The 12,645-nt window shown below is 40.1% G+C and overlaps 1 protein-coding gene across 7 annotated transcripts in view; it reads left to right on the top strand.

The window, feature by feature from the left end:
* The first annotated feature begins 4,840 nt into the window (after positions 1–4,840).
* The window catches only part of ATP11B (ATPase phospholipid transporting 11B (putative)), a 132,746-nt gene continuing 124,941 nt past the window's right edge, over positions 4,841–12,645 (top strand). For 6 of the 7 annotated variants that reach the window (XM_060011062.1, XM_060011063.1, XM_060011065.1 and 3 more), the window contains exon 1: positions 4,841–5,128. In XM_060011062.1, coding sequence (XP_059867045.1) covers positions 5,102–5,128 — 27 coding nt within the window. In that variant the 5' untranslated portion in view covers positions 4,841–5,101. The remainder of the gene's footprint in view (positions 5,129–12,645) is intronic. The other variant, XM_060011066.1, reaches the window with a different exon arrangement.

Below are 12,645 nucleotides of genomic sequence, written 5' to 3'. Positions count from 1 at the left end.
ATATATAAAGGAGGTGGAGTAACCAGCCAAAGGGAAACTAAAAGTAGACAAAATGAGAAGTCAGGGTAAGAGTAATTCACAAAGTGTACACTGTAGAGTCTGGGCATTTGCCATAAAAAAGGCTCTGAATTTTTTAAGTACCAACACAAGGACAGAAGGAAGCACATTCAATTACATAATGCTCACAAGCTTATGAAACAAACTAGTTGCTCAAGAGAAGCAGAGTCATTTGTGGTAATGAATTTCTGCAGGCTCTCGTCAAGAGAACACAGTGTGATGAGTGAGCGGTGTTCCCAGTTGCACCTCCACAGCAAAAGCAGTCGCGGGGTTCCTGAGGCTGCCTCTCCTACCGTCTCTAGACTTATGCTGTTCATATGATCCTAAACTGCAGTTCAGTAAAAGTAACCACAGCAGGAGCCAAAACAAGACTATCTAAAGACAGATTCCTGATCATTTTTCTTTAATCTAAAAATAAAATTGACATCACCAGAAGACAGTACACAGTCCTCAGGAAATCCTCCATTAATATTTCTCCTCCCAGTTGAGAATTTCTGATAAATCTGCAAATCAGAAAGGCGTGTTGGCAAGTTAGGGCATACTCACATCCATTAGGACTCAGCAGAAATGGGGATGGAGTTAACGTGGTTTCATAAAAGTTAAGGAAACAGATGGGAGCTAAGGAAATATTTGTGGGCTAAGTCAAGATTTTCCTCAGAAAAGAATTTTGGATCTATTCTAATATAGATAAAAGGGCAAATGCCAAGATTTTGCCATTGAACACAACTGTGATGGTTTAGCCTAGAAAAATCTATGAAGTAGCTGTTAACAAACGCCTCCCCATGCAGTCTTTCTTTCCCATTTTTTTTTTGTTGTGGTAAAATACACATATAAAATTTATCATCTTAACCATTTTTAGTGTACAGTTCAGAACATATAGATGCTTTACATACTTTGACTTTTTCAAGAAAAAGATCATTTTTATGGATCCTAACTCTCACGGTGGCTTTGAGTTTCGGTTCTGTATAAGCATAAGTAGCCAGAAATTAAAACTGTGTTCATATAACTTAGTCCACAACTGACATCTGTTTGAGAAATTTTCAAGAAAAGTTGGAAATATGTAATATGACATTGTTCCTGATGAATTTCTTTACGAGGTGATAAAATATATAATCCTGGTCAGCACTGGAAAAAGCTTGCCTGAAGTCTGTTTTTTCTTTGCCTAAAGTCTGGTCTGGAAATTCTGGAATGATAGTTAACCAGAAGGAAACTGCTTTTTAAGCATAATAATTTACAATATACTAGATTTATGATTTTGAGAAAGTAGAAAGCTGCCCTTTTAACAATGAGAGCAGATTCTAGGACCCACCTGATGGCTCCATCAGTGTAGAAATAATTAAGGCAACAGATTGGCAAGGCTTGCTGTCCTCCAATCAGACTGAACCTTGAAGAGTTCTGAGAGGCACACAACAGAGAGTGTCCTGAGTCTAAAGGATGGTGACCAGTGGTCTTATTGCATAGCTTAGGATCTACTGAAATCATTCAGTATACTTTGCTTTATATCACTTTGATATTCCAGAACTAAATATTTTTTCCCTAACTACTCAGTTATTGGAATTAATTTATTAATTCATTTAACAAACATCTGTTGAGTACCTTTTAGACATTGTGGGTTCCAAAATGAATGAGCCAGGAATCGTGACCTTAACAAGCTCACAGTCTGTGCTTCCTATTGATGGTCCAAGATGTTCTGATCAAGAAAAATATCCCTCTTTGTCTTTGTTATACCTAAGAATCTCTATTACAGCAAACCAGGAGATTTTTTACCCCCTGGGAACAAACACATCTCACAGGTATATTTAGCACAGAATTATATTAACAAGTTTACTCAAGAGAAAGAACCATACTTACCATTAAATCAGTGGCTGTTGTGTGATGCTGTTATTCTCTTGGAAGGTCTGTCACCTCACCTGAAATGGCTTAAGTTTCAGGTTTCCTTATGTGTCGCCAGAGCACAACTTCCTACAACGTGCTTTACTTCTGGCTCTTTGCCAGTCCAGCACTTTTGAGCTGGATGGTTCACTCTAGCAATAATTTCCTATCTGAGCTTTCTTCTCTCTTCACCCTATCACGTATAATGTCTATGGACTAAGACTCTGATTTCAACCTGTCATTTCATTGTTCAGAACATTCCAGTGATTGCCCAATTTCTGGTAAACTCCCGTGACTAACTGGAAACTCTCCTGATACTACGCCTCCCCTTATTCACCCAACCCCACCTCTTACTACTCCAAATTAGTTGTACCTCAAACATCTTTAGCTTTCTGCACTTCTTCCTGCTGGAAAGCCTTTCCCTCCCACCTTCATCCTCCCATTTCAAGTTCAGCTCAAATTCACCTCCTTTCTTCTGAACGCTCCTCAACTGCTATTGCCCACATCAGTTTTCTGAAATTAATGACTATTATTGGTATAGTTTAGAACTTAATCTCATACTGCCTTGGACTGTTATTTAACTGACTCCTCTCTGCAACTTCTCTTTCCAACAAGATTGTAAACTCTCCCCAGAGAGAAGGGCTCACCTTAAAAGTTGCACTTGTGTCTCCTCCTAATTTTAGGCAGTTGTTATGCATACATTTGGTGTTCAATACATTGAAGAAATAGCTGTGGAATGAATGAACTACCATTGACTGCAAATATATTTTCTTTCTTTCCTTTACAGCTGGTGCTTGCCTTAAGTCCTGATTTCAATGTTTTCAAACTTCTCCAACCACAACCAATAGGAAGACATTCTTTTTATATTGTGATCTGATGTGTGTGTGTGCACGCACACACACACACACATACACACCTGAAACAAGTTTCACAAAACAGTACATATTATTTACACTAAGCAATATATTCCGATGTTTTATGTTCTGTTTTTTAAAGATACTGATCATGACAGCTCATGACATACTAAATTGATTTAATCACCACTAAAGAGTTATAATCTACAGTATAAAAATACTCTATTTTATGCTTCTTAGATTAATATGAGGTGTAGAATATTGCTCCTGGAAAATGCTTAGACCAAAACACTGCCATGAGTACTCATTCTGTTACTGACGGTTTGAGCTACGATTATTATCTTTAAACAGCTATCTTGAGATAACGTCTTACCATATTCCACCATGGCGTTTAGAATCAACTCCTCCCACTTCCACCTTTTGAAAACTGGGACACAGTTAAATGACAATGCACAAAGTGTCCTCTAGATTTCTATTGCTTATCTTGTCTTGACAAACTTTAGTGGCATATAAATAAAACTTTGCTGGCCTAATTTTATTCAGACCACTTGCAGACGAATAAAAATAGGTATGTTCATATTTTTCTTTACAATAGCTTATTGTATTTCTTTACAATAGCTTATTTTTCTTTACAATAGCTTAAGGTTACTTAACCTGAGCACGTTACTTAACCTGCGCCTCCATGTCTGCATCCGCACAATGGGAATAATATTGTATCAACTTCAGTAGTATCAACTTCAAAGGATTGATGGGGTTAAATTAGACCATGCAAGTAAAGAGTTTATTACAGGGCCTGGGACACACAAGTGCTCCATGAATGGTAGTAATGTTTTATCCCTATTACAGATAAGTAAATGTATCTCAAACTTCCTTTTAGGGTCATAAAGCAAGGTTCAGTTAGAAGAACAAAAGTGAGATTACTTTTTCTCTTTCGATATCTAGTTAATTTTTATAGTTGGATTTATATATAATGTAAAATTCCACTTCTGGTTTTACAGACCATAAATACTCCTAAGGAAAGGCTCTATTTGTGGTGCTGGATAATCATTATATAATAAGGAATGTCTATTGAAACTAAAAGACTGTGTGTTTATATATGCAAAAAACCGTGCCTAGTTTTGCTAATCTCATTTAGATTTGTTTTCGCTTAATAAAAAAAATTCTTTAACTCTTGTGTGTCGAATGGTGAAATGTGCTTTAATTCAGCAAAATACTGCACACAATACACATACATAACACTCAAGATGTATACGGGCTTGCTTTTGAATAAACCGAGACCCGGCACTTCATTTCAGCCTTCCAAGTCGAAGTTTTATTCCAGTTGTTTTTATATTCCTTCTTACCTCTATTTTTCCACACCCTTCTCTTATCTACGTCTTGTTACTGATGAGGTGTTTTTGATTGCAGGAGTTCGGCAGTTAACAGTAAACAACTACCTTCCCACAGAAAGTATTTTTCCCCCAACCTGTTCAATTTAGCACTGCAAGACAGCGTATCTTTCTATTCTCCCGGAAACGCTAGTCCGCACCGGACCAGGCCCAGGGGAGTTGCATCCCCTTTCAAAATTACTGAAGTGATCAAGATTTCCCTAGCCCCAGCTCAGTCCCTTGCTAAAGAGAGCTGCGTTAAGTGTTGAGACAAAGGCTTTGGCAATTTCACTGAACCGAAACTGGAGACCTCCGGGAATTAACTTTCAATCACTACACTCCTGATCTTGCGTATGCGTGTCGGGCTGCTGGGGGAACCAAAGAAGGCAGAGAACCAGAAGCAGACCCGCAACAGGAGGTAGGAATAGAGGAGTCGGCCAGGAGCTGCAGACTCGGTAGACAGACACACCCACGCGACTAAATCCTACCCCAGATATGAGGGGAGGGGCAGAGCCCAGACGCCGCGTTCGGAAGCCCGGCCCCCTTCCACGCTCGCCGCCTACTCCACCCACGCGGCTGAGCCTGGGCCCTCGGTCCGCGCAGCCAATTTCGTCACGTCCGGAGGCGGGCCGGGGCGCCGGGGGCTGGCCCGGGTGGGGCCGGGGGTGGGGTTGTGGCGGTACTGCGGGTGACAACGGTCAATAATGAAGGTGGCTGCGGCGCGGCAGCGGACTCAGCTGCGCCGGGCGGGGGCGGCGCCGGGACCGCGCCTGTAGGACCTCGGGGCCGGCGCGGCGAGATGGGGCCCCGGCGCGGGGAGTGAGGCGAGCGCGACGGCGAGCGGAACTTCAGCCGGAGGGGCTCTCCTGCTTCCCCCTCTGGCTCTTCGGCCTCCACCTGCAGCCCCTCGGCCCCCGCGTCCCGCGGGACCGGGACGGCAACGGCGGGGGCATGTGGCGCTGGGTCCGGCAGCAGCTGGTAGGTGCCTCTGCCCCTCACCTCCCGGACGCTTGCTCCTGCGCGGTCTCTCGGGCCCAGGTGGTGAGGAAGGGCCGGCGGCGCGGAGCCGCGAGGCCGGGGCGCGGGCTCCGGGCTAGGCCGCAGCGGAGGCGGGCTAGGGCCCGGGAGCCGGCAGAGCCCCGAGCAGCTCCGGCACGCGTCTCGCCGCCGAGCCCGGGCCGCCGAGGTCGGTGGCCGCTTCCTGCCCGCGCTTCTCGGTTACTCCCTCCTCCTCGGCGCACCTGGGCGGCTGCGATCAGAAGCGAGTCCGGAGCGGGGTCGGCGTCCCTCCTGAGGAACTCGGGCGAGGGCACGGAAAGAGAGTAGGTCTTGGGGAGAGAAAAGAGGCTTGTGTTTCCTGCCTCTTAACAATTTGGGACTCGTTTGAGCGAAGGGGAGGGTGAGGACTTGTCTCCAGCTCCCTCTCCTCGCTGTTTTCGCGGTTGCGTTATCAAGGAGGAGGGTCACTTACCTAGTCTAACCGCTCTCAACGAAAGAAATTTTACCCAAGGCCTGGGTGAGGGAAAGAAAGAATATTCCAACACCCCGTCTAGTTTCGAAGGTAAGTACGGTAGTTATGGCGGACTTTTCCTTCTTACCTTGTCCTCGCCCTAACCCAAAGTGAAACTTTTCGAACGCGAACCTCCCTTTCTTTCCGCTCTCCCGAGGCAGTTTGAACGAGACCGGTTTGGAATCAATGGTTAACTTTTCAGTTTTACTGGAACACCTGGAGAAAAAAAAGGATCTTAGAAAAGGGTGATTTAAGGCATATAAAAAGCGCCACCTTTCTCAGAATTAATTCACAGAGAAAACTTTCTTGCCTGCTGGCAGCTGCAGCCCGCAAAATACACCACTAAGGCAACGTGACAGTTAGGACTGAAATTGCTCCTGGCTGAAGAAGCCTAACCTTACCTCCATGATGAGGTCTGTTACTGTTTGCGGCTTAATTTCTAAATCGCATTAGTAATTAAATGCTGTTACAACTTCGGTGTTTTCACTTACGAATTCAAAAGGCCGTGAAGCAAAAATCGTTTTTGTGGAACTGTAAAGATTTTGTGGGACCAAAACATTGATACCTCTTTTTCCCTGCTCTGGAAGAACATTTTTTTGTTGTTGTTATGACTAAGAAGTATGCTGTTTCAGAGCTAGCCTTCTGTTAATTCATTTGGCAGTGGGCATCATTCTCAAAAAAAAAAAAAAAATCTTATAAATAAAACTAGAACTGCCTGCCACTGCCTCAGACAAATGTTAGCTCTCTATTTTTAGGTAATTGGGCATTCATATAGCCCAGATATATGCCTTATTAGGAAACCAAGCTAATGATGTCATCATAATACCAGATTGTTGTAATACTTTGGCTTCGTTGCAGTAAGTGGCAGCTCGGTAACTTTAGAAGTTGATTATTTCAGGTCTGATCTCATGCCTTTGATTTGCCCATCTTCATGTATAGAAGTCTTGTTTACCTGATGGTGTTTTTGTGTGCTAGTGGTTCTCTTAAAGTTTTTTCTAGTAGATTTAAGACACCACTTCTCAGTGTTAGGTATTTTTGTTAACCTGAATAAAATCCTGATTGTATAACCATTCTCATCTTCAAGATAGGCAGTCTGGTGATGTTTATTTTAAATGGTTTCAGCTGAATGCAACTAAAAGGAAGGGCAGGGAGTTGTGTGGTTAATTTACAAGACAGCTGCCTTACAGGGTGGTTAACAAGTTGAACAAGTTCGCTGTACACAAAAAATGCTCTCTCTGACATTGGTTGCTCACTTCACTGGTTTTACTTTTAAGTTATCAGTATGGAAGTACGGAAGTATGTAATCAGACCTGTGCCCATGTAGGACTTTGTTTCTCTGATTACCTTTGTACAGTCACTTAAATTATACATTAAGGATAGTGGATTCACAGAGTAATGAAAGTGTATTTTACTATCCCAGTCATAAACAGCCATTCTGGTTACTACACCAAGAATTATTCAATTCAAAGTCTAGTTTAAATTATACTTCCAGTTGCTCAATGAATTGAGTCTTTTAGCAATAGGTTGGTTCACGTAAGAAAATTCAGATAACTAGGACAGATTTGGAGAAATTAATAAGCAGATCACAAAGACAGGTTTTTTTGAGCTATAAAAACACTTAATTCATTATATGCATCCCGATTTTCAACAAGTTAAATTGTCTTGCCAAAAAAAAAGTTCATTGTCATTTTGTACTGAAACAACTCATATGTTCTATTAATTCTCCTCTAATTTAAAAAAGTTTGACTCCTTATCTCTGCAGACTATTTTCACTTCTTGACACAATGAGAAAAATTAGGAGGTTGTCAGAAAGTTGATGTTTTCCTTTGGGGAAGTAGACTGAAAAGATTGGACTATCCTTTATTTTTTCTTTCTCTTTTGTTCTTTCTTTTTGGGCTCATAATGCTAAAGTTATTTTACACTAAGAAAATTTTCTTATGTCTTTCTGGTACAGTTGGTATTATTCTAGCATCACATGTGTGTTAACTCATTAGAGATGACAGCACCAAGATTATAATAGTGGAAATGCCATTAGCTACTCACTGTATTCTCATATTTAGATTTTTGTGGTAGCCATTAACCACCTTGGCTATTAAAATTCTAATTAATTAAAAATTCATGTGGCTATTAGCTACTATATTGGACAGTTCAGAGTAGGACATATTTATTAGCACAGAAAATCATTGTACAGCGCTACTTTAGACAAATGAAAGTCTTTGTCAGTTCATATTTTAGTTGACATGTAATATTTCTTTACAGGGCAATGTAGTGCTGTGTTTTTAAAGCACTTACTGTGTGCAGACATAATAAGCTAAATACTGGGGACACAAATGTAGGTCACTGAGGGCCTTATTCATCTCTGTATGCTCATTGTCTCACACAGTACTTGACATGAGTAGACACTGGGTACATGTTTGCTGAATAAATGAATAGGTGAGAAAATAAAGAATGAATCCATAGTATTGCTTCTGTGTTTAGAGATCAAGTGACAAAATTCAAAGATTGACCAGTCCATAAGAAAGCTAGAAAATTACTATAATTTTTAAAAACACAACTTAATGTTGTCATACTAGGATACAGTTTATTAAATTGTTCCATAAATGTAGTCCCTTCAGGTTTGTAGCCGCAGTGGTGGAAGGAGGCTAGTAAGATTGTCTTCTGATTCACTGAGAAAAATGGGAAGCTCTTAACCTAAACTCTCAACCCATTCGCATTCACCAGACTTGTTTATATCTTAATTCTAACCTTTCCACTTGTCACAGAGGAAGGTGCGACGGTCCTCTTTTCCAAACTAACCAGTTCACTCGTGCTCTTTCATCCTGCTCTCCGCACTCCATATCAATTTTCTATAGTATGTTTACTCTTTTTCTTTAAGCTGTGAACATGTTCAAGCCTCCCTCTACTAATTTACTTTGCCCTGTACCTGTGTCAAATTCTTTTCAGTTTTCTAAAAAATAGGTCTATTCTGCATAATTATGCTGTTCAAGACCCTTGAAATGTGGCTAGTTCAAGTTGAAATATGCTTAAGTATAAAATACACCTAGGATTTAAAAAATGGTATAAAAAAGAATGTAAAAATCTCAATTTTTATATTGTTACATGTTGAAATAATATTCTGGATTTATTCAGTAAAGTCAAATATTGCAATTAATTTTGCTTGTTTCTTTTTACCTTTTTAAAAATGGTTACTAGAAATTTTTAAATCACATATGTGGCTTGTATTTGTGGCTCATGTTATATTTCTGTTAGTGCTGCTGTATAACATTAAAAGTGAGCTTGTGTTTCTTTATGGCACATTATGTAAGTCTAGGTAGCTCACACACTAGACTGTAAATATCTTAGGATGGGCCATATTTTGTTCATCTTTATAGCCCTTGCACTCAAGACAGCAGCTGGCCCATATTGTAGGTACTCGCCCACCAAATGTTGGTTGACTAAGTGAATGAGTATCAGATTTATTTCAGCATCAATTTGGAAGTACCTGTGTTCTTTGCCTTTCTCTCAAGGAATGAATGAGGAGGAGTAGGTCAGGGAAGCACAGGCCTACGGTGGTATTTTTTTGGTGTGAACAAGTAAATTTTAACCTCAAAAATGTTTAAGATCCGAGAGCTTAGAGTATTTGCTTATTTTATCTCTATGTTCAGACTTATATTCTCAGATACCCAATTTTTCATTTGGTTAGAGAGGTCAAGCATTAGTGGAATCCCAATTATCCTAACAGCACTGAAGTAGGGACCTTGTCCAGATACCCCAAAGAACCTTGTGATTGCCACTATCATCATTAAATATCCCTTCTATCCCTGCAGTCTGTTTTCAACATAGCAGCCAGAGTGATCTTATTAAAACACAGGTTAGGTCATGTAATTCCTGTGTTTAAAACCTTCCTGAGGACTTGCCTTCTTGCTCAGAGTAAAAGCCAAAGTCTCTGCTAGATCTGTATCCACCCCGCTCCCCAAACCACTTCTCATCTCTCGTCATTCTTTTTTTTTTTTAATTTTTATATATTTATTTATTTATTTTTGGCTGCGTTGGGTCTTCGTTGCTGCACATGGGCTTCTCATTGCGGCAGCTTCTTGTTACAGAGCACGGGCTCTAGGCATGAGGGCTTCAGTAGTTGTGCCGTGCGGGCTCAGTAGTTGTGGCGCGCACATAGGCTTAGTTGGCTCCTTGGCATGTGGGATGGATCTTCCCCGGACCAGAGATTGAACTTGTGTTCCCTCTGTTGGCAGGCGGATTCTTAACCACTGCACCACCAGGGAAGTCCTCCCATCATTCTGCACTCACTTTTCTTTATCCACACAGATCTTGCTATTCATCAGAAGTGCCGGGCGTACTTCAGTCTTAGGATTTTTGCCTTGGCCGTTACCTCTGCCTGCAATGTTCTTCCCCTACGTATCTGCTGGCTCCTTCACTCCCTTCAAATCTTTATTCAGATGTTACCGTATCAGTGAGGCCTTTTCTGGCCATTCAGTATAAAATTGTAAATCCCCACCCCCATACTTCCCTATCCCCTTCACTGCTTTTTTAATTTCTCTTAGCACTTATCACTATTTAACATGCTCTGTACTCTACTTATTTGTCTCATTTATATCATGAAAGCAAGGATTTTTGTCTATTTTGTTTTAGTTCTCCATGTAATAAAAGCTGTTTCTCAACTCTGCATCTACTTATAGGTAACACTATTTCTTTCTCATTTATTTATTCATTCACCCAAAGATTTTCTGAACATATACCTGTGATAGCATATTGCTAGGCTCTGGAACTACCAAAATGCAGCAACCCCAGCCCTAGCCAGTCTTCGAGGACTAATGGATATTTGAATTGATGTCAGTTTTTTTCCTATTAAAAAAAAAGTTGCGGTGATCATTTTTGTTTATGTGTGTTTTTTTTAAATTGGAATACCTAGAAGTGGAATTGCTGGGTCATGGGGTGTGCACGTTATGACTGTTACTAGATATTGCCAGATTATTTTCTAAAACATGAGAGTTCCCCTTTTCCTACATCTTGGTCAACACTTTGTACTGTCAGACTTGAAAAACTTACCAATCTGATGAGTGTGAGAGGTATAGCATTTTGCCCTAATTTGCATTTTGCTGATTGCTAGTGAGATTCAGGTGTCCTGTGTTTCACTCATATGAATAGATTACCCACTTTTCTTTTTATTTTATTGGAGTATGATTGCTTTACAACGTTGTGTTAGCCTCCACTGATTACCCATTTTCCTCTTGGGTGGTGTGTCTTTCCCTTATTAGTTTCTTCTGTAGTCTGGATGCCAATTCTTTGTTGTATATGTTGTAAATATCTTCTTTTAGCCTGCCCCTTGTATTTAACTTTGTTGATGGTGTCTTTTTTGATGTTGTAAATTGATTTGTAGGTAAATTTATTAGGTGAATGATTTCTACTTTTTATTGCTTGTTTAGGAATTCCTTTTCTACACCAGGGTCATAAAGCTGTTTTTCTAGTGTTTTCTTCAAGTTGTCTAAAAATTTAGTTTTACAACATTTAGGTCTTTAATATACCTGGAATTTATTTTTGTGTATGGAATAAAGTAGGGAATTTGTTTTCTCCCACATAAGAAGTTATTTGTCTCAGTGCCGTTCATTGAATGAGCCATCTTTTCCCCACTAGCCAGTGTTGTTTGCCTTCTCTGTCATATACCATCATTCTCTTTGTTTTGTGTTCTGTTTCTAGGTTCTCTATTGTGTTTCGTTCATGTATTGATCTGTTGGTGCACCAGTAAGGCACTATCTTAGTTATAGTGTTTTATGAGAAGTCTTGATATCTGGCCAGACAGAACCCCCAATTCCTTTTTTTCCCCCAGAATTGCTTGGGATCTTTACTCTTCCATATGCTATTTTTTATAATCAGTTTGTCTAATTCTGTGGAAATCTTTCTAGGATTTTGATTTGCTTTGCATTGAATTCGTTAAGTTTCTATTCATACTTTTTCCCTTTGATCATGTAGAAGCTATGGATTGTATTTTTATCCTTTTTTTTCCCTAGCTGTGCCTATATATTGAGCATCTCTATCCACCTACAAATAATATAGGGATTTAGAAGATGTTGACCTCAGTATTCCCTCTCACCTTCCACATTACTGTTACATAATAGTTTAGCTCTATTTTTTTCTTTTACCAGCTTTCTTGAGATATAACTCACATACCGTACTGCGTAGAGTTGTGCAGCCACCTCCACACTGTGATGTTTGGACATTTTCATACGCCCTGAAGGAGACTCCCTGCCCACTAACTCTCATTCTCCATTCCCCCAAGCCGCTAGCCCCCAGCCGTAATCAATCACTAATCTACTTTCTGTGTCTGTAGACTTGCCTCCTCTAGACATTTCAGGTAAATGGCATCATACACTATGCGGTATTTTGTCACAGTCTTCTTTTCACCTAGTATAATGTTTTCAAGGTTCATTTGTGTTGTTGCATATATCAGTACTTCATTTCTTCTTAATATCAAATATTCCATTGTATAGATGTACCACATTTTGTGTATTCATTCATCAATTAATGGACATTTAGTTTGTTTCCACCTTTTGGCTATCAGAAATAATGATTCTTTGACCATTCATGTGCAGTTTGTGGATGTATATTTTCATTTCTCTTGGGTAAATGCCTAAGGAGTGGAAATTACTGGGTCATATGGTACCTCTCTTTTTTGAGGAATTGCCAAACTGTTTTCCAAAGTAACTGCACCGTTTTACATTTCCACCAGCAATTTATGAGGGTTCCAGTGTCTTCATATCCGTGCCAACACTTGTTTTTGCCTTTCTGATTGCAGTCATGGTTGTGAGTATAAATGGTAACTCATGGTTGTGATTTATATTTCCCTGATGACTTCAAACATCTTTTCATGTCCCTGTTAACCAGTTTTTTTGTTTGTATTTTATGGGTTTGTTTGTTTGTTTTTTGGTGAAATGCTTACTCAGATCTTTTTGCCCGTATTTAAGTTGTCTTTTTTTTTTTTTTGAATTGTAAG

The sequence above is a fragment of the Delphinus delphis genome, chromosome 4 (genome assembly GCF_949987515.2).
Source record: "Delphinus delphis chromosome 4, mDelDel1.2, whole genome shotgun sequence".
Taxonomy (NCBI): domain Eukaryota; kingdom Metazoa; phylum Chordata; class Mammalia; order Artiodactyla; family Delphinidae; genus Delphinus; species Delphinus delphis.
Note: the sequence above shows the minus strand (reverse complement) of the source record. Positions and strands in the feature narration are given on the sequence as shown.